General features: G+C 38.8%; 1 protein-coding gene across 1 annotated transcript in view; it reads left to right on the forward strand.

The window, feature by feature from the left end:
- The window catches only part of SLC9C2 (solute carrier family 9 member C2 (putative)), an 82,740-nt gene that overhangs the window by 6,702 nt on the left and 53,629 nt on the right, over positions 1 to 22,409 (forward strand). Inside the window, exons 4-8 of the mRNA XM_047077317.1 lie at positions 1,948 to 2,113; positions 9,964 to 10,080; positions 11,415 to 11,576; positions 17,336 to 17,435; positions 20,736 to 20,879. Coding sequence (XP_046933273.1) covers positions 1,948 to 2,113; positions 9,964 to 10,080; positions 11,415 to 11,576; positions 17,336 to 17,435; positions 20,736 to 20,879 — 689 coding nt within the window. The remainder of the gene's footprint in view (positions 1 to 1,947; positions 2,114 to 9,963; positions 10,081 to 11,414; positions 11,577 to 17,335; positions 17,436 to 20,735; positions 20,880 to 22,409) is intronic.

A 22,409-nucleotide genomic window follows, 5' to 3' on the forward strand; every position in this document is an offset into this window, starting at 1 on the left:
ATTTTGATGTCCTTATGTCTAGATTTTTTTTGATAATATATACTTAGATTTTGTTATTTTATCCATGTTGAGAATCTCTGCTGTTTTACCAGGCACCCGGGGGACTCAGTCAGTTGGTGTCTGACCTTGGCTCAGGTCATGATCTCAAAGTTTGTGGGTTCAAGCTGGTGTCCGGCTTCAGAGCCTAGAGCCTGCTTTGGATTCTGTGTCTCCCACTTTCTCTGCCCCTCCCCCACTTGCACTCTGTCTCTGTCTCTCTCTCTCTCAATAATAAATATTTAAAAAAATTAAAAACTAGCTTAATATTTATTGTGATTAAAAATAGATTTAGAAGGGCAAAATATTTTAAAAGATTTGAGGCACCAAGGAAGATTGGATGGAAAACAGTGTTTGGAAATATGTTCCACACTGTTAAGCCATTGGAGAAATACAAATTAAAACCACAGTGAGGTACCACTACATACCTATTAGAATGGCAACAGCAGAAACAATAACAAGCCTGATAATAGCAAGTGCTGGTGAGAATGCATGAAAATGCAAAATGGTACAGCCGCTTTGGAGAATGGTTTGGGAGTTTCTTACGGAGTTAAACATACACTTGCCATATGACCCAGTAATTCTACTTCTGTGTATTTACTGAAGTGAAATGAAAGCTTATGTTTACACTAAAACCTCTGTGTGAATCTTTGTAGCAGCCTTTTTCATAATCTGAAAAGTCTAGAAAGAACTCAAATGTTCCTCAGCTAGTGAATGAATGAGCACATTGTGATACATCTTACCATAGAATACCACCCAGCAACGAAAAAGGAACAGAGCTTTAATAGACACAACATAGAATTTCAAATGTCTTAGCCAAGAGAGGGAAACCAGACTCAAAAGGCTACCTATTGTATAATTCCATTCATAGACTTTCCTTCTAGCAAAGCCAAAAGAGTATGTTTGGAGAACAGATCATTTGTTGCCAGGCACTGGGGACAGGGAAAGAAATTAAGTACAAAGGAGGAGCCTAAGGACAATTTTTTTTTTTTTTTAAGGTGATGGATCTGTTCTGTTTCTTAATTGTGGTCATGGTCACATGACTGCATGCATCTGTCAAGACACCTATAACTCCACATCAAAAGAATGAATTTCACTGCATGTGAATTAAAAATAAGTTAAAAAATCAAAAGAAATCGATTTGGGTTTATTTCTCACATGTAGTTTTGTACTTTGCATTTGCCATGCTTCACCTTTGCTTCTCCTTCAGCCTTCTCAATCAAGTTGAGTCGGTTTTCGTTATTCTTTAATTCCTTCTTCTTGTTTAAGAGTTTTACATTGTTTCTATTTCTGAGGCAGACACTGCTAATTGCCCATCTGATATGCATTCTCTCTTCTCTCATTAACAGAAACTTACTAGATTTTGCTTGGTATAGTGGTGGGCCCAGTGTGAAATATTCTGTTTCTCAGCAGGTGGTAGCTATGTAGCCTCAGAAAATAGTGTGGCTAATGAAATGTGCACAAAAGTTTGTTGAATGAGGCTTCTAGAAAGCCCTTAATAAGAGGGCCAAATCAGTTGGCATGTGGTTTTTGCCCTTTGTTTTTACCTCTCTTTCTGCGTGGAGCCCTGCAGATCAACACCAAGGAAACCAGGAAATGTTTTACACAGAAGCAGGAAACATTTGCATTCCATTTTAAGAACATTTTGATGTTGGGAACTATTAAACCAGAATGACAACCAGAATGACAACAAGAAAGATTAGTGAATTGTTCTTGTAACAGTAAGATAGAATCTCTTTTGTTTGGAAGGGATGGTTTCTTTGAGGCAGGTAACCCTGAATACCTTTCAAAGTTATTTTTTAGAGTAACTGTACAAAATGCATAACCAAGGTCTGATTCTTACCTAGGTAAATGTAGTCATGCCATCTTTAAATGTTAAATCTAATACTGTGTTATGAATTGGTTTCACAGGTCTTCCTAACAGGATTAATAAGCTTTGTTGTGGCATTCATCGTAATTGGATATGTCGTTCTGAAATTCAACGAAGAGTCATGGGATTTGCAATCTTGCCTACTCTTTAGCATGACCCTTGGCATTACAGATCCTATTTTTTCTGTGAATTCACTGAAAACTATTGGTATGTCAGATTTATTTCTCTCTCTTACATTTAAAAAAATCTTTAAATATGAAATTTATTGTCAATTTACATTGAAGATACGAGGATAAATTATTTTTCTTTGGATCTTGTTTTGTTTTTGTTTTTTGCACAAATTGTGCATCTGGCAAGTAGATATTTATGCTATTTTTCTTGGTGATGGGGCATTGATGGACTTGAAAGATGCAATGCAAATAAGGCAATCCAAGATCTGGGATAAATACACCAATTGTAATCTCAAAGGATTTTTTTCAAGACGAAAAGTAACCTTTCTAGAAGGTGATAAAAATTAGCATTCTTATTCCATTCCACTGAATTCTAACCCTCAAGGTAGAAACTCTGCCATACCCCCAGTGAAACTCTTCTGAGGCCTTACTGTCTGTTGTTAGAACTGCCTCCCTTTTGGACCAGCTAACGGTAAGCCGGTAGTGGAAGGGTGTGTAGTTTATTTAAAAGTTCTTACTATGAGTAAGATCATAGTTTGGCAAACATGTTCAATAATAGCTTAGTCCTAGGGCACCTGGGTGGCTCACTTGGTTAAGTATCTGACTCTTCGTTTTGGCTCAGGACCTTCTGAATCGTGAGATGGAGCCCCAGCATCGGGTTCTGCATGGACAGTGTGGAGCCTGACCCTCTCCTGCTTGCATGCTCTCTCTCTCTCTCTCTCTCAAAATAAATAAACTTAAAAAAAAGTAATAGCTTATTCCCAAGAGGGTTTGGGGACCTTCAGTACTTCCCCTCTTATTTGGTAAAAGATGATTTCACTTGGAAATATCCCCCTGTTGTCATGTTTTATTAACACAGCGGTAAAAAACATGAAATGGTTAGGTGCTCTGGTTTCAGTTTTTGACGAAGAAATATTTTCCTAACCAATTTTAAGGTATTGGTTATATTTAATGGAAATATATTGCCTTATGATTGGAACTGGAAACCTCCAACCAATCCGATAAGTGATATTCCCAATTTTACACCCATTTACACCTGCTATTGGGAGAACATCGATTTTTAAGGTGGGAATACCCTAAATTGTCATATTTCTCGAAGAGTCTGATCCTGTCCTCTTTTCTTTCTCTCTATTTTCTTGAGAGGGAGAGAGAGACAGAGCACGAGCAGTGGAGGGCCAGAGAGAGAGGGGGACACAGAATTCAAAGTAGGCTCCAGGCCCCAAGCTGTCAGCACAGAGCCCGATGTTGGACTTGAACTCATGAACCTTGAGATCATGACCTGAGCCGAAGCTGGACACTTAACCGACTGAGCCACCCAGGCGCTCCTTTTCTCTATTTTCTAAGTACAATCTTTTTTTCTATTTTTCCTTTACTTGTCTTTCTCTTTCAGCCATTTGTATTTCCCAATTGTTTTATTCACCTCATTTTTTCCCTGCTCCCTTTTCTGAAACTCTTGACTATAAGTGCCTATAACAAACTATAAACTTTAATTATTTACTGCAGTTTCTATATTCAATTTTTTTCCAAAAAAGAAGTATAATAGAAAGTCTTCTATTTCTTTTTTTTTAATTTTTAAAATTTATTTTTATTTTTATTTTTTGCGAGAGAGAGCACACACACGCACAAATGGGGTAGGAAGAGAGAAGGAGAGAGAGAATACCAAGCAGGCTCCACACTGTGTGTGTAGCCTGACACAGGGTTCGATCTCACAACTTTGAGATCATGATCTGAGCCAAAATCAAGAGTCAAATGCTTAATCAACTGGGCTATCCAGGTGCCCCGAAAGTCTTCTATTTTTTAAAAAGAAAAACTAGTGAGGGTATTTGGCTCTTAGTTAATATTTTCTTTATGTCATTAATGCTCAAGGTGGTGCATGGGTTTTGGATCCAATAACAATTTTTCCTAATAAGACAAATTTGACTCATTTTTTGGGGGGGGAGGAATAAATATCACTCTTGCTTATTTATGGTTTTGGCAGAGTCACCATATAGGCAATATATGTGAATTAGATAAATGGTTCTTTCTTCAAAACAGTTTACTTCTAATTGTCATAGTAATTTTTTAAGGACAAATATTTTCTGCCATATGCCTAAAATTATCGTAATATACAAAACTAGTTCCTACAATGCAAATAGTGCTTCTTTTGATGTGATACCCTTGGGTACTGTAAATCCTGCACAGTCTGGGTGGCCTGACCTGTTGGAAAAAGTAGTGGATATTCACATGCAAGTGAAAAGGAACTTGTCTGTTCATTACCTGTTTGAAAAGAATGCATTGGGCTCAAACAATTTGTACTTTGAAACAAATCTGGAAATTTACAACACAGGACACAAAAGATATTGTAAAGGATGCAGAGAAAGGGGAACATTTTTGTCCTGTTAGTGGGAATGCAAATTGGTGCAGCCACTCTGGAAAACAATATGGAGTTTACTCAAAAAGTTAAAAATAGAACCACCCTACAATGCAGCAATTCCATTACTTGGTATTTATCCAAAGGATATAAAAATACTTATTTGAAAGGGCACATGCACCCTGTGTTTATAGCAGCATTATCAACAATAGCCAAATTATGCAAAGAACCCAAATGTCCATCAACTAGGTAAAGATGTAAGATATAGATATCATGGAACATTACTCAGCCACCAGAAAGAATCTTTCCATTTGCAACAATGTGGATGGAGCTAGACTGTATTATGCTAGGTGAAATAAGTCAGTCAGAGAAAGACAAATACCATGTGATTTTACTCATGTGGAATTTAAGAAACAAAATGGATGAACATAGGGGAAAGAACATAGAGGGAGGCAACCCATAAGAGACTCTTAACCGTAGAGAACAAACTGAGGGTTGCTGGAGCGGAGGTGGGTGGGGGGAAGAGCCAAATTGGGGATGGGTATTAAGGAGGGCATTTGTTGGGATGAACGCTGGGTGTTATATATAAGTGATGAATTGCTAAATTCTACTCCTGAAACTAATATACACTATATGTTAACTAAAATTTAAATAAAAACATGAAATATTTTTTAAAAACCCAAAAAGCAAATCTGAAATAGGACCTTGTAAAGGAATAAAACAAAGTTTTGGTATGATCTCAATTGAGTAAAAAGTTTATACGCTTACAAAAGACTTCAACATTAAAGTTGTATCTGAGCTGTGAAGCTGTTAGGTGGCTTTTGTTTTATTCTTTCCTTTTTCACATTTTTCAGTGAATTAGTGAGTATAAGTTCTACATTATGAGGGAGTAATTCTTGTGGTATTTTGCCATTAAACACAGCTACAAGGCAAATTCAATGCTTCATACTTCAGACCTTGCATTTTACTTGTTCCAGGTTGGGTCACTGAATTTGAGGGAAGGATAAAAGGATTTCATGAGCAGCTAAATCAAATGTGCTAATAATCTCTAAATCTGTTTTGCCAGCATTTTTTTGTGGCTTCTGTCACAGTCAAAGCTAGCAACAAGTAGTAAACTGAATATTGGTTAGCAACCCTCTTGGGAGCTTCCCAGATGCAGTTTGAAACTGACCCCCATATGCAGAGGGGAGGGAGAGACTGAAGAAAGAGGCAGGTTGGTAGGTTTTTATAAGCAGAAGAAACTTACATACAAGGTTTGTCTTGGGTAGCAACAAGATGAAAGCATCCCTGCCCCTGCACTCCACATCTTAAAATGTATGTATTGGCCTCAACAGAGTCCAGTCATGTACGCTGTGTGGGGGTTCTGAACACCCATCACTATCTCAAGGCCGTGTCCTTGGATCAGCCTCTGGGAGCAGGAAAGGCAAGTGGAGCTCACATTCCACTTGCTGAGGAGGGACTGAGGAGCCTCTAATCACCTCCAAGTCAGCAGGTCAACTGCCAGTCATATCTTCATTCCCCAACAACGAGAGGATTATAACTTATCTTGCCATTTGCTTTCTTTATTGGCTACAATAATGAAGCAAGAAGAACAGAAATAACAGCCTGAATACATTTATCCACAGGCAGACACTGAGTAATTAGAAATTCTGTATAATCCTGTATATCCTATCATTCAGGAGACTTTGGGAAAGATGGATAGAATCTGAATATTCTGATGTTTCATATCCTCAGATCAAACACTGGAAAGCAGAGATTTTCTTTCTTTCAAACTACGTATAGTGTTCTAGAAATAATAATAATAATAATAAAATAATAATAATAATACCCCAGCTATATATATTTAATTATTATGTGTTTCAAAAACACCAAAAGAAAAAAATTAGAATTTTAATCAGATCCAGTTCTGTTTGGATTTTTAAAAAAAGTGTCACCGTGATCATTTTGAATTTGATGCAATGGGATTATATTAAACAGATGCTTTTAGAAAATATGTAGCTTTGCAATCCTTTCTATATCAATTTTTTTTTTCAACGTTTATTTATTTTCGGGACAGAGAGAGACAGAGCATGAACAGGGGAGGGGCAGAGAGAGAGGGAGACACAGAATCGGAAACAGGCTCCAGGCTCTGAGCCATCAGCCCAGAGCCTGACGCGGGGCTCAAACTCGCGGACCGCGAGATCGTGACCTGGCTGAAGTCGGACGCTTAACCGACTGCGCCACCCAGGCGCCCCTCTATATCAATTTTTAATTATATTAGGATGCATAATGTACTATTGTGTGTCATATGTTCTTAAATTTGGGCATTATGCCAGCTCCACAAACTCATCAGGGACACTGGGTCTCTCTGTTTATATATTCCTGTGGATATGGGGAAGGAAAACTCTTGAAGGAGCAGAGGAAACAACCCCTTTCATGTTTGTCACAGCCAGAGTGGAAAAACTTCATAATTCATGGGACATCAAGTAGAGGCCTTAGTAGCAGGGAAATTTTCCTTTAAACTAAAGGCTGCTCTGGTACTCTGTAGCAAAGCCTAAAAGCAAGTTATAAAAGGTTAAGCTATTTCCAAGTAATAACTGCTCTAGAACAAAAAATATTTATAGGAATACAAAAATTTACAGCACCTAATAAGGTAAAATATACACTTCTGTCATGTGTAATAAAAAATTAGCAGGCATGCAAAGGAGCAGGAAAATATGAGTCATAAAAAGTACAAAATAATAAGTAGAAACAGATGCAGTAATGAGGCAGATGGTAGAATTACTAGATACAAACATTAAAGCAGTTATTGTAACTCTATTCTGTAGATTCAAAAAATTAGAGGAAGGATTAAGGCTGGGGTAAAACTTACTCCTGTCATCTTGTGAGAGCCCATTGTTAAATAACCACAAATTTTGCAAGCCAGTTGTTAAACCATCAATAACTTCAAATTGGCTATGATGGAAGTATTTATACATGGAATTGGCAAATGCTACAAATCAGGTGTTTTTGTTTTAATTTTGGAGAGGTGGTTTATCAGCATACCACTGGTAGATATAAAAAAAAGACCTAAATCAAACTTCTAGAGATGAAAAACACAATACCTAAGGCAAAAATTCCACTGGATGGAAGTAGATTAGACACTGTAAAAGAAAGTATTAGTGAACTTGAAGGGGCAGCAATAGAAACTATCCAAAACAAAGCACATGGAGAAAATAAGTGAAAAGAACATTAGTGAACCGTGGGACAACTTCAAGTGGTTTGATACACAAGTCCCCAAAAAAGAGAAGAGAGAGTGGGAGAAACAAAAAAATACTTGAAGAAATAATGGATGAAAAATTCTGAATCAAGAAGCTCAACCTACATGAACCCAAGAAACATAAAACTACACTATGACATATAAAAATCAAGTTCCTAAAAAATATCTTAAAGGCAGACAGAAGGGGAGACACATTATATACAGAGGAACAAAAATAATAATGACTTCTTTTCAGAAACAATGCAAATGAGAAGATGGTGGAACAACGTTTTTAAAGTACTAAAATAAAAACTTAGAATCCTCAGTGGAAATATATTTGAAAAGCAAAGGTAAAGCACCTTCTTAAACATACTGAAACTAAAAGAATTTATCATTAGCAGATCCTCACTATTAAAAGATGATAAAGGAAGTCAGGAAAAATGAAACTGGTACCAAATAGAAATTTGGATCTACATAAAGGAATGAAAAGCCCTGTAATTGGTAAACATATGGGAAAATATTTTTTTCATATTTTTATTTTTATTAGAAAATTTTTTTCTAATGTTTATTCATTTATTTGAGAGACAGAGAGAGACAGAGCATGAGTGGGGCAGGGACAGAGAGAGAGAGAGACACACACACAGAATCCGAAGCAGGCTTCGGGCGCTGAGCTGTCAGCACAGAGCCTGGTGTGGGGCTCAAACTCATGAACCTGTAGATCATGACCTGAGCCAAGTCTGCCGCTTAACTGACTGAGCCACCCAGGTGCCCCTGACTTTTTTTTCTTATTTTTAAATCTATTTAAAGTATAATATTTAAAGCAACAATGATAGCAATCTACCTTGGGTTTTATTTCTCTGCTCCTCCATTCTTTGTGTGTGGCTTCTACTCTCAGGGTCACAAGTTGGCTGCTAAAGTTCCAGTCATCACACCCACATTTCAGGCAAGGAGAAGAGGAAAAGGGCAAGGGACAGAGAGATGCTTCTTTCAACCAAGTCACTTCTCCCTCCAAGAAATTTCCCCAGAGTCCAACTTGGTAACTTCCACTTATATCTCAGTGGCTACTCTTTGAAGCCCAGGATATGAGGGGAAATGGTCATTTTGCTGAACACAGTGCCACCCTGGATAAAACCAGTTTTGTTACCAAGAACAGAGGATGGATACTGGTTGGGCGAGTACCAGTCACTATCACCCTACTCATAAGTTGTGTATCACTAAGCAATTAATTTGATTATATTTTCCATTAAACTTAACTACTTGTGGATGCTAAGTGCTAATAAAATTTTGTACTGAATTAAAATTTTTTAAAAACAGCTTTTTTGAAATATAATCCATGTACCATAAAATTTATCCTTCTGAAGTGTACACTTCAGTGATCTATAATATATTTACAGAGTTATACAACCATCATCACCATCTAATTTTAGAACTTTTTTTTTTTTTTTGAGAGAGAGCACACGAGCAGGGGAGAGGGGCCGAGGGAGAGAGAGAGAGAGAGAGAGAGAGAGAGAGAGACGGTCTTAAGCAGGCTCCACACTGGGTGTGATCTCATGACTGTGAGGTGAAATCCAGAGTCAGACACCTAACTGACTGAGGTACCCAGACACCCCTGGAGCAGTTTTATCACCATCAAAGAAATCTCCTGGCCATTAGCAGTCACATCCAATTCCCCTATTCCAAGCCCCTGGCAACCAACCACTAATCTACTTTCTGTCTATAGATTTGCCTATTCTGGACATTTCATACAAGTCAAACCATACAATATGTGTTTCTTGTGTTTGTCTTCTTTCCCTTTTTATAATGTTTTATACATGCTGTAACATGTATCTATCAGTACTTCCTTCTTTTCTGTGGCTGAATAATTTGATTGACTATTACAAATAATGCTGCTATGAACATTCATGTAAAATTGTGTGGACGTAGGTTTTCAATTCTCTTGAGTATATGTCTAGAAGTAGAATCGCTGGGTCATCCTTTGTACTTATTTCTAAAATGTGATTTTTGTGGAGTCGAATGACTTCTGTTTATTCAAGCTAAATATTGTGTCACGCTGAGAAGTACTTTGTCTCATTCTAAAACTCAAGCATGGTTTGAGGCCATGGACACTTCAGAGAATGCTATTGTCATGTTCCCTTGTCGTTGGAGATATAAAAAAAAGCACATGGAGAAATTAAAAATGGTGGTTGCCTTACAGACCCATCCCAGTCATGGCTGTTTTCTTTCTGTCAGCATATTCCTTCTCTTTTATTTTTGTGTTTCCTGTGCAAGAGCATCATTTTCATGTACCAAATTAAATTACATTTTATATTTCCTTTTCCAGGCATTTCCAAAATGTATACTGATATCATAAGAGGAGAATCAATGATAATTTGTGGCTTCACATCCATACTTTTTGGACTTTTTCGGAACAACTTACTCCACATTTCCATACTTAGAGGTAAGAGCATTTATTTTCCTGTGAATATTTTCTAAGATGTGAGTGCATTATTAAAAATTGTTTATTTATTTATTTTGAGAAAAAGAGAGTAAGTGTGCATGAGAGAGAGGGGCAGAGAGAGAGAGGGAGAGAGAGAATCCCAGGCAGTTTCCACATTGTCAGCACAGAGCCCAACGTGGACCTTGATCTCACAGACAATGAGGTCATGACCTGAGCTGAAATCAAGAGTTGGACGCTTAACTGACTGAGCCACCCAGGTGCCCCTCCTCTGCATATTTTCTAAAATCATTCTTCTATGATGCATTTCAATTCACACCAAAGTTAAAATACATTCAAGATGTCTTAACTTTACTGCATTCTCTATATTTTACTTTTGGACCAGTTAAAATAGCATATATCAGATAACAAGAAAATAATTACCATATATATGTTTTCTTGGACAGTATGGGGGAAAGAATGGTAAAAAAATGATTTAGTTTCTCTCCCCACCACACACACATCATCTGGCTCAAAGTAACTGCTTTCCTGGATCAATCTGGATCTCAGTGAGTGGATGTTAAGAATTGATTAGGGGCACCTGGGTGCCTTAGTGGGTAGAACATCTGACTCTTGATCTCAGGGTCATGAATTCAAGCCCCACGTTGGTGTGGAGCCTACTTAAAAAAAGAAAAAAAAAATGGACTTGATCCTGGATTTGAGCCTAAGGGTGAAGGCAGAATGTGATAGTTTTAGGAGGAGAGAGGTGCTAAAAGGAGAAAGAAATATTGGTGATAAAGAGGGGTGTGCAGTGCTTCTCAATGGGGAGCTATAGGCATTTGGGGTGGGACAATCTTTGTTATTTAGGACTGACCTTGGCATTGTCTGACACCCGCTCGCTGATTGCCATTGTTGCCCCCAGTTTTGGTGACTACAGAAAATTTCTCTTCTCCATTTCCCAAATGCCCTTGGGCTGGGGGTCACAAATGGACTTCAGATTGGTGGGGACCCTGGACACGATTTGCTTGGCCCTAATATAGTGTGTAAACAGTTTGAATTTGGATTTTTTTTGGTCAGAGATTCACTTTCTAGTTTGTTACAGGCTTTTCACTTGCCTGGCTTCTGAGGACATTTGAGTCTGCTCTTCCTGGATAAGCAAACCTCAAGCTACAGACCATTAGGGAAATGTCCCCAGAAAGTCTGTTTTACCAGGCTTTCCTGAAACTCCCACTTGCTGAAGGACAAGTTCCCCATTCAAAATCTCAAAAGCAAACCAAAGCACATAGACCCATCTGCCATCAATGAAAGAAACGAAAGTTACAGTTCAACTTCTGTTCTTTCTTATTTTCTTTTTCTAGACTTACATGTAATCACGGGCCTCTGCTTGGGCATCTTTGGAAGCATAATATGTGGATATTCGTGTGCAAGAATCATTCAGTTTATATTGACTGACCTCTTTAGCAATACACTAACTAGTGTCATTCTTTGCATTTCAATGGTGTACCTGACTTTCTACGTTGGTAAGGCAGAAACAAATACAAAAAAATGCTGCCCTCAAAGTGAATTTTATGTACTTTTCTTCTTCATTGATCTTGAATCATTTGCTTCTTCCTAACTGCTTCCCCCTTTTTGCAGCCCCTCTGTGCATCTTGTCATGTTATTCTTCTGCTACTTCTAGCTCTTTCCTACTCTCTCTTAACATCTCCTTAATTTCAACCTCACGTCCCTTCCCTTTGCATTATTTCTCTATGTAATTACTCTCTTGCTCTTTTTTTTAATTAAAAAATGTTTATTTATTTTGAGAGAGAGAGTAAGCAAGGGAGGTGCAGAGAGAGAGAGAATCCCAAGCAGGCTCTGCACTGTCAGCGCAGAGCCCAGCTAAGGGCTCAAATCCACCAACCACGAGATCATGACTGGGCCAAAATCAAGAGTTGGACACTTAATTGCCTGAGCCACCCAGGCACCCCTCTCTTATTCTTTTTGAACTCCACCTTTTGACCTTACATTTAGTCATTGGCAGTCCCCTGGAATCAGCTCAGTGCTGATTCCTGCTCTGACCCTTAGCAACCCATCTCTAAAATGAGAGAATCAGGAGAGATGCTCCTGAGGTCTTTGCAGCTCAGCTGCCTTTCATTCCATGGGCTTCACAATGAGGGGCCTGTAGGAATGGCGGCCCTCACCAGAGGCTAGGAGGCAGGAGAGTAGAGGGAGAAATCAGATAGGTATACCTGTATCTGGAAAAGAAGCAGGAAAGTAGAATAATCGTAGGAGTCAAAGTGCCTAACTGGTAGACCTGCAATAATTTGCTAGTTTAGTCCAGTGGGATTGGCAATTAAGGATTTTTACTAGCCTGATTGAGCTAACCAGTCCCCAAGAGCCATAGCAACTGCATCGAAACAGTCAAATCCTGCTTCTGCTCTCACCCCACATAGTGGGGCAACTTACAACCATGAAAGACCTGAAGCATCAAAAGCTTAATTACTCTTGTCATCTCCAGTTACCTAAAAGCTCTGCTTCCGCTCTAGGTAGATTGCCACCTGGGACTTGCTTACTGCCCTGAATCAGTAAAAGTACAAAAGGCGTTCACTGAATGGTCATTTCCTTCAGATTCCTAATTTTCTTTTTTTTTTTTCTTCTCCCTGTGAAACTTTTATGGATGCCTTAAATATCTGGAGAAAAAAATTTTAAAAATTAATATTTCCATTTCTTCCACCAGATCATGAGTTCCTTGATGTGGAGGCTGTCTCTTTTTCATCTTTTTATTTATTCTCTTTTCTGGGTTCTCCCAGCCAACCCCAGTGCTTCCTATATGCCTGAAAGTAATTTGACACATGTTGGTTGAATACACTGATACTAGTCCTTGAAGCGTTTTGGAGTTAGGCAGACTTGAATTCAACCCCCACCTTCACAATTTATTAGCTTGCTGACCTTGGAATATTACTTAACCTCTCTAAGCTTTAGTTAGTTTCCTTATCTATAAAAGTGATATAGAAACACCTAGCCTATAGGGGTACTCTTGGCACTAACAAGATAATGTATGTCCAATGACTTGCTCATGCTGATAGGCTGGAGACAGCTCTTAGCCGCTTGCGAGAGCTGACTGTACACATCTCTTTCACAGCTCTGTTCAGGTGACATCATGTTGAAATTGGTCATATTGCGAGTATTTACACCATGGAAATTGGCAGACACTGTCCATCAGGGACTTTTAAAAACTCGTTTAACCTCCGGAGAGCTGCTTTTAAACATTTACTAGCTCACCACTGAACTCAAGTTCGGGCAGCTAACAAACGTTGGTTCCCTTCCACTTTCCTTCTGAAAGAGGGAGGTGCTTCTGGTCAGTGCTTGGGAGGCCTGGACTAGATTGTCCCTTTCAGTCTCAGGAGAAACCACTGCTGAGGGAGGCTTGATGTTGGACCTGTGGCCTCGGGAACTTGTGAGGCAATAAATTCCTGTTGTTTAAGATAGTTTGTGGAACTCTTTTTCAGCAGCGCCAGGAAACCGATATTCTCCCTCCTCCATTGCACTTTCCTCTGCTTCAGGGATTAAAAAACCACTTTGGGTGGTCCTTTACTCTTATGTTTAATTATTTAAGTGGTAGACATGTTATCATGAGAAGTTCCATTGCCAGAAATTCCATTGCTAAACACAGATAAAATTCTAATGCACACACTCTCCAATGTTACATTTCTGTTATGTTATCTAATTTTGTTTTTTTTTTTTTCCCCTTTGCTAATGAACACTCAGTCAACTGGCTAAAGCCCAGGGAGCCTCTGATTGAGGTTACAGTGTCACCTCTTTGAGCACATACAGTAATTTCCATTTTTGTCTCTGTTGTGTTCAGTTCATGAAACCTGGACTTGTATAAAAATATTCATTCTTTTCCATGAAACAAAACAAAACAAAACAAAAATAAATGGCACAGACATTGCCTCACAAAAGGCACAATGCTTCTGGAACATTGTTGGTTCACAGGTAGTGCAGTTGGAAATATTCATATATCAGCCCATGGAAGAAAGTTTGAATTTAGGACAGAAAAGGCACTTTAAGAGTCAGTGTATAATTCATGAAACATGGTAGGTTTTATAAAAGCCAGAGGTGTACCAAGAGAGGGGCTTAATCTAAGCATGAGGAATATTATATCAAGTGATGTTATTCACAATTTCTGGGGAATGAAGATAATAAAGAGCAGACAACATTTAAAGTTTCATTGTTTTAAAACTCTCTGCAAACAATGCATCTCCTTCTTGCCTGTGCTGATGCTCTCCAGTGTCTCTTTGTATAGTCATTGGTCTAGATTATAAAGGCCCTCTGTCATCATCCAAATACATTTTAGTTAGAAATACATCCAGTCTTGAATCCTGGTGCTTTTAGGGAAAAAAAATTTCCCTTTGATTCTCCTTTTAGGGGGACCTTCACTTTTTCTAAACCAGAGAGAGGAAGAGAGAGACAAAGATTGAGAGAGCCACTTGTCCACAGCGTCAGTTCTCTGTGGTAGTTTTTTTCCATTGAGTCAGAAAAACATTGAGTTCCATATGACTACTGGGGTTCGTGCTGATGAAAATTACTTTCTTTATTACATGGTCCATGATTTTTCCCCCCTTCAGAACACTTAGAATATTATTGAATATAATAGCATTTGTAATTTTGTAAAAATGTCACCTAATTATAAGAGTAATGCATGTTTATTGTAGAATTTTGAAAAAATTCTGAAAAGTCAAAGAAAAAAATCACCAATAAACCTATGTTATAAATTAGACTATGGATACATTTTGGTATATGTCCTCAGCCTTTAAAAAATACATATAGGGGCGCCTGGGTGGCGCAGTCGGTTAAGCATCCGACTTCAGCCAGGTCACGATCTCGCGGTCCGTGAGTTCGAGCCCCGCGTCAGGCTCTGGGCTGATGGCTCCGAGCCTGGAGCCTGTTTCCGATTCTGTGTCTCCCTCTCTCTCTGCCCCTCCCCCGTTCATGCTCTGTCTCTCTCTGTCCCAAAAATAAATAAACGTTGAAAAAAAAATAAAAAATAAAAAATACATATAAACACACATACATATATTAATGTATGCATTCATACCATGTAATCCTATAACATTGGGATTATATGAAATAAGATGACATCAGTTTTAAATTTTTTTCATGTTTATTTATTTTTGAGAGAGAGACAGAGCATGAGCAGGGGAGGGGCAGAGAGAGAGGGAGACAGAGAATCGGAAGCAGGCTCCAGGCTCCGAGCTGTCAGCACAGAGCCCGATGTGGGGCTCGAACTCACAAACTGTGAGATCATGACCTGAGCCGAAGTCAGTCACTCAACCGACTGAGCCACCCAGGCGTCCCAATGACATCAGTTTTAAATAACGTCATTTACTGGTTTCCTCATAGCAGACGTTGTCTCCAAGTACTGTCTATTACTGAGAAAGATGGCCTTTAAAATCCAGTAATACTTGTTTTTCGGGTGTGGAGTTTGGTGAGCTCTTTATAGATTTTGGATACTAGCCCTTTGTCCGATATGTCATTTGCAAATATCTTTTCCCATTCCGTTGGTTGCCTTTTAGTTTTGTTGGTTGTTTCCTTTGCTGTGCAGAAGCTTTTTATCTTCATAAGGTCCCAGTAGTTCACTTTTGCTTTTAATTCCCTTGCCTTTGGGGATGTGTCGAGTAAGAGATTGCTACGGCTGAGGTCAGAGAGGTCTTTTCCTGCTTTCTCCTCTAAGGTTTTGATGGTCTCCTGTCTCACATTTAGGTCCTTTATCCATTTTGAGTTTATTTTTGTAAATGGTGTGAGAAAGTGGTCTAGTTTCAACCTTCTGCATGTTGCTGTCCAGTTCTCCCAGCACCATTTGTTAAAGAGGCTGTCTTTTTTCCATTGGATGTTCTTTCCTGCTTTGTCAAAGATGAGTTGGCCATACGTTTGTGGGTCTAGTTCTGGGGTTAAAAACTGAGAACAAACTGAGGGTTGATGGGGGGGTGGGAGGGAGGGGAGGGTGGGTGATGGGTATTGAGGAGGGCACCTTTTGGGATGAGCACTGGGTGTTGTATGGAAACCAATTTGTCAATAAATTTCATATATATAAAAAAAAAAGAAAAAAAAATCCAGTAATACTGGAGCACCTGGGTGGCTCAGTTGGTTTTGGCTCAAGTCATGATCTCACGGTTCGTGGGATTGAGCCCCTCGTGGTCTGTCAGCACAGAGCTTGCTTGGGATTCTCTCTCTCTCCCTCTCTGTGCCCCTCCCCTGCTCATGCTCTCTCTCTCACTCTCAAAATAAATAAATTAACTTTTAAAAATAAAATAAAACAAAATACAGTAATACTAATTATGGGACAGGGGAACTAAGATTTTGAGAGACAATTTCCCTTTCAGCACACTTCTGAGCACTACTGGTTTTACTGTCATTTGTTATTCATATTATATCAGTTAGATAAGAAGGTAAAAAGAAATCTGGGGCGCCTGGGTGGTTCAGTCGGTTGAGCATCCGACTTCGACTCAGGTCATGATCTGGTGGTTCATGGGTTTGAGCCTGTGTCGGGCTCTGTGCTGACAGCTCAGAGCCTGGAGCCTGCTTCAGATTCTGTGTCTCCGTCTCTCTGGGCCCCTCCCTCGCTCATTCTCTCTCTCTCTCTCTCTCTCTCTCTCAAAAATAAACGTTAAAAAAAAAAAAAGAAATCTAAAGTGGACTGAAGTGATTAGATACACCAAAGGAATAATAAAATCCTCTTCAAATAAACAGTATTAATTTACTAAGCAGTAAAGCGGATGTATAAAAACAATGGCATAATAATAGTGACTATCATATATATACTTTTTTTTATTTAAAGATGTGCCAAGCAATTTTCATGTTATTTAATTTAATCCTCACAACAACTCTATGAGGCATTATTCTCTTAAACCCATTTTACAGATGCAGGGGTGCTAATAGAGGAAAAGGAGGTCACATTCTCAGAGCAGTCAGGTCTGCCTTGCTCCAAAGTGCTTCAAATTTCTTTCTATTATTTATCAGGCATCCATTCATTTATATATTATCTATGGCTGCTTCTGCACTACAGCCGCTGAACTGAGTAGTTGCAACAGGGACCATGTGGTCCACAAAGACTAAATATTTACTATATGGTCCTTTACAAAAAAGTTTGCTGACCTCTAATCTACAGGATTAGGCCAATCCCTTGAGGCAATTTTCCAAGAAATAGGACTCTTCGGTTTCTCACCAATTCTTCTCAAGATAAAGTACCTCCGTGTGCAGATTTGAATGCAACTAATTTTGTTCACTTTTTTCTCTCCAGTGGAATTTTTGGGAATGTCAGGAATGATTGCGTTAGTCACTGTAGGACTGAATTTAGATTCCTTAAGCTTTAAACCGAGGATTGAGTTAACAATTACTAAGTAAGTCTCCTATTGTATACTTGGTATAGATATCTTAGAAGTTTAGTGCTTAAGTGGTTCTGCCTTCTTGGACACATTTCATAACTTTTTTCACCTTTTTCTTTTTAAATTCATTACCAGTTATATTTGAAAGAACTTAAGGTACCAACAATTGTTGACATCGACACGTTTAACAAAAAAGACTACAAACGGCATGAAGCAAAAATTGGCAAATTTTAAAGGAGAAATAGACAAACATTATATCTGAGATTTTTAAAAAAATTTTATTTTTTAAAATTTACATCCAAATTAGTTAGCATATAGTGCAACAATGATTTCAGGAGTAGATTCCTTAATGCGCCTGACCCATTTAGCCCATCCCCCCTCCCACACCTCCTCCAGTAACCTTCTGTTTGTTCTCCATATTTATGAGTCTCTTATGCTTTATCCCCCTCCCTGTTTTTATATAATTTTTATTTCCCTTCCCTTATTTTCATCTGTTTTGTCTCTTAAAGCCCTTATATGAGTGAAGTCATATGATACTTGTCTTTCTCTGACTAATTTCACTTAGCATAATTCCCTCTAGTTCCATCCATGTAGTTGCAAATGGCAAGATTTCATTCTTTTTGATAGCCAAGTAATACTCCATTGTGTGTGTGTGTGTGTGTGTGTGTGTGTGTGTGTGTGTGTGTATACCACATCTTCTTTATCCATTCATCCATCGATGGGCATTTGGGCTCTTTCCATACTTTGGCTGTTGTCGATAGTGCTGCTATAAACATTGGGGTTCATGTGTCCCTTTGAAACAGCACACCTGTATCCCTTGGATAAATACCTAGTAGTGCAACTGCTGGGTTGTAGGGTAGTTCTATTTTTGTTTTTTTGAGGAACCTCCATACTATTTTCCAGAGTGGCTTCACCAGCTTGCATTCCCATCGATTGATATTCTTTTTATGAATAACATATCCGTGGCTCAGAAGCTGTGGTCATTTTATACATAACTCTTTGATAAAAAAAAAATTTACTTTGGATTGTGGGAAGTTTAAAAAAGGCTGCATTCCTTTGTTTCCTTCATAAGGTACATGAAAGACAGCATCCTAATATGGGAAGAGCTGGGAAAGAAAAGTAGCAGAAAGATGCAACACTAGCAAAACTCTTACTTGCCTTTTACATTTGGTAATGCAAGGTGTCATATGAACATCTCTGGATGGAGGGAAAAACCATTTGCTTGTCTTCTCAGATAAATGAATTAGTCTGTCTCTGAGAGACTATGCTAAATTACAGGATTGTTTCAGAGTTATTTCACACCAAGTCATAGCCTAGTGTGGATCGAATGAAAGCAAATGTTAAAATAAGAAAAATAAGCCATAATTTTGAGTTTTCCCATGAAGATTCTTTAAAAAACTTAAAAAATTTTTTTAAATATCTATTTATTTTTGAGAGAGAGAGTGTGAGCAGGGGAGAGGCAGAGAGAGAGGGAGACACAGAATCTGCAGCAAGCTCCAGCCTCTGGGCTGTCAGCACAGAGCCCGATGTGGGACTCAAACCCACAAACTGAGATCATGACCTGAGCCAGTCAGATGCTCAACCGACTGAGCCACCCAGGTGCCCCAGATTCTCTCTCTCTTTTGTTTTTTTAAATGTAGAGGACTATCCATTGTTCTGAAATTATGGCTTGCTTACATTTTTGGTGTTTAAATGTTCATTCTTTTATGAAATCCCAGTGATAGAAGATGGTACTTTTTTTTAGAAAAATAACTTCACTTGGCAAAAAAAAAAAAAAAAATTGGCACCTGTAACTCTTCTAATTTTGTGTTAGGTGAATGACACTTAACTGGTCTTTAGAATCCAGAAGCTTGGGAATAAATAGTTCACAGAACATACACTTTTTGTCTGAATTTGGACATTTTCCTGAGCTCAGTCATACTGTCAGTATCATTATAAATTACTCATTATGATTCATTTAATTGTTTATTATTGAACCTATAAAACCAATCTTTTCTTAATGTTTACCGTAACCTGGACATTGTATCTTAGGTTTGAGGCTTTGTAACTGAGTCCCTTCTCAGAACGCACTCATTGTTAAGTGGTGGGCATGTTTCTGTAAGAAGCTAGTAAGCGTGAATAATTTTATATATTTATTGGGATCCTACTATATGTAAGGCAGTTTTTTAGGTTCTATGGAGACATTTGAACAAGTTTTCTACTCAGTTATTCCATCATTTCTGAATTTCAGAAAACTCAGCTTTGGGGTTAGAGGCCCCCCTCATACCCTTCCTTTCTCTGAGTTCTAAATCTGATGAATCAAGAGCTGGGAATGAGAGAATCAGACCATCTACTTAATTGGGGAAATGCAGTGTTAGAGAACATGGTTTCCATCTGCAGCCCAAATGAGGCTTCCTAATGCTTCTTTCCGAGTGTAGATCTTGAGACCCACCTCGAGGGAGACTGGTTTGTGGAACAGACCCACTTGCCTAGTTAGCTGAAAGGGAAAGTCCCAATGGAGGGAGGCCCAAGAGCAAGTGGAACTTGACATCTGCCTGTAGAAGTCAAACCTGGCTTGGATGCAGACATGTTACCGCACGGAACCAGAACAGGCCTGTGCCTTAACCACTGTGTTCTAGTCTGCTCAGTAAGAATCTTGGGGAGCGGGGCTAGGTGTGTGGCTGTTTGGGAAGCAATAAGGGGGATTCTAAGTCACTTGTCTGCTTCTGAACTATGGTGGTATAGAGAATTGGCACTGTAGGAATTCAAAGGAGGATCACTTCCAACGAGAGTGCTTAGGATGAAGAACACAAGATTCGAATTAGCCTTACAAGATTTTTAGGAATTCAGTAGATGGGAAAGCAGACTGGAGAGACTTTCAAGGTAAGAGACTTTCAAGAAAATCATGAAGGGAGAAATCCTGCAGAGGGCACTGAAGTGATCCAGTCAGCTATCGAAAAGTCAAGGTTAACCAGGTGGTTCTGGGTTCAGCTGCGGCATCCCCAACAGTTTGATATGATGCCAGCTAATCTTGGCAAAACTGCCCCATCACCAACCGGAAGAGGGGGTGGAGATTCTTAATATTATGCCTCGCTTTTACTATCCTCCTATGAGAGGCAGCCCATGGGCATTGGTGTGATGAGGGTATTGGAGAATATGGAGCTAGGTGTATTTTAATTCCAACAAAATACTTTTAAATGTTGACTGCAACAGTGATGGAGGCAAGGACCTCTGCTAAGACAAGAATCATAGAATGTGATACATGCTTTTATGTGCAAAGGCAACTATCTTAAAAACACATGGCTTAAAACATGATTTATTTTCCATTCATCCTAGGTTCCTAATAATGTTTTCAACTGTATACCAACATTTAATATATACTTTCTTTGGCATTGTAATTGGATGTGGACAAAACAAGTATTTGGGATTTCACAGTATGGTTTTCATGTTCATTTTATTTACAACAGTGAATTTTGTAAGGTAGGAATTATATTTTAAAGTTTGCTTACTGGACTTAGGTTCTTCAGCCCAGAATAAGAATTGCCCACTGGTGAGGGCAACAAGAACTCTTTGGATGTGGAGTCAGAAAACCCATGTTGTTGTCAAGGCCCAGACAATAACTTGCTATGCGATTGGGGGAAGTCTGTTTACTTTTCCAGGTCCCATCTGGAAAATGAGAAGGGGCTGTGGTATCAGCACAACTCATGAACTTTATAGAGATGAAAATTCATGGGCCATCTCAATGTACTGAATTGCATCTCTGGAGATGAGATCCAGGAAGCCATTTCAACATGTTTGTTAATGGTTGAACAACACTGGACCTTATTAATGGCTCCTAACATTTTTGTTGACTTTCATCCTCATTTATTATCACCTATAGCTATGATAAAGCCATTTGTTAAGCCCTTATCATGTACATTATGCCATTAATACTAATACAACCTTATGAAGTAGGTGTTATTGCATCATTGCACAGATGAAGCCCAGGGAGGTTAAAAAGTTGCCTAGAGTTGCCTATCTTGAAGTGCAGAATTGGGGTTTAAACTTGACCCCCAGTAGCACATTTTCTCTCGAACACCATTGCCCACTCGTAATGGTCATGTCTTCAATAAGAATTCATGACAGTGTCTCTGAAAACATTGTCATTCCCACTCAGAACAGGCCTGGCCAACGAGCTTACTTTATAAGATGTTCTCGTGGGACCTTGCTTTTGCTGACTCTGAGGTCACTGCACGCCACTCAGTCACTCTCACACGGAAGGATGTGTATGCAATTTGTTTCTTTCTACCATGGAGGCTTATGTGCAAGTTGAGATTGGTCACAGAAAATGAAGAAAGATAAATGGCTTTTTGAACCTTTGTTTGACTCAGCTGCACATCTGGCATCTCATTTCATTTCATAAACACTAGGAAATGAGAATTTTATAGATGAAGAAACTGGCCAACAAAGGCCAAGTACCTTGCCCAAAGTCAAGTGGCTAGGGAGTACTAGAGATCTTGTGGGAACTTATGGTTCCACCTCCCCAGAGGAAAGGCTTTAATGGAAGGAGTCAACCTAAGGGGACCTCAACGTATGGGTCAGCTTTCCATAAGAGACTTGTTGAGAAAAACATTTTAGAGGATGTGCCAAACTAAGGCCCCTTACATAATTACATAAGACATAATTATTGCTAACATGTTTTGAGTGCTGACCACATTCGAAATATCATTCTAAGCCCTATGAATGTTGCCCCATGTAATTGAAACTTCACAATAATCCTTTGAGGCAAGTACAATTATTATTATTTATTATCTCCACTTTACAGGATGAAATTGAGGCTTAGAGAGGTTAAAGAACTTAAGTTTACATGGTTAGTGAAAGAAGCTTAAATTTGAACCCTGGTAGATTGACTCCAGAGCCTTTGCGACACTGCCTTTCTGGTTTTGGTATCAGGCAGTGATATGAGTTGTTCCATTTTGGCTGGACTCAATGGTATTTCAGAGAAAGATCATTTAGTAAGGCTGAAAAGTT

Source organism: Lynx rufus, unplaced genomic scaffold, assembly GCF_022079265.1.
Source record: "Lynx rufus isolate CCGP_SWC_20201006 ecotype Redwood Valley unplaced genomic scaffold, mLynRuf1.p SCAF_15, whole genome shotgun sequence".
In the NCBI taxonomy this organism is placed as follows: Eukaryota; Metazoa; Chordata; class Mammalia; order Carnivora; family Felidae; genus Lynx; species Lynx rufus.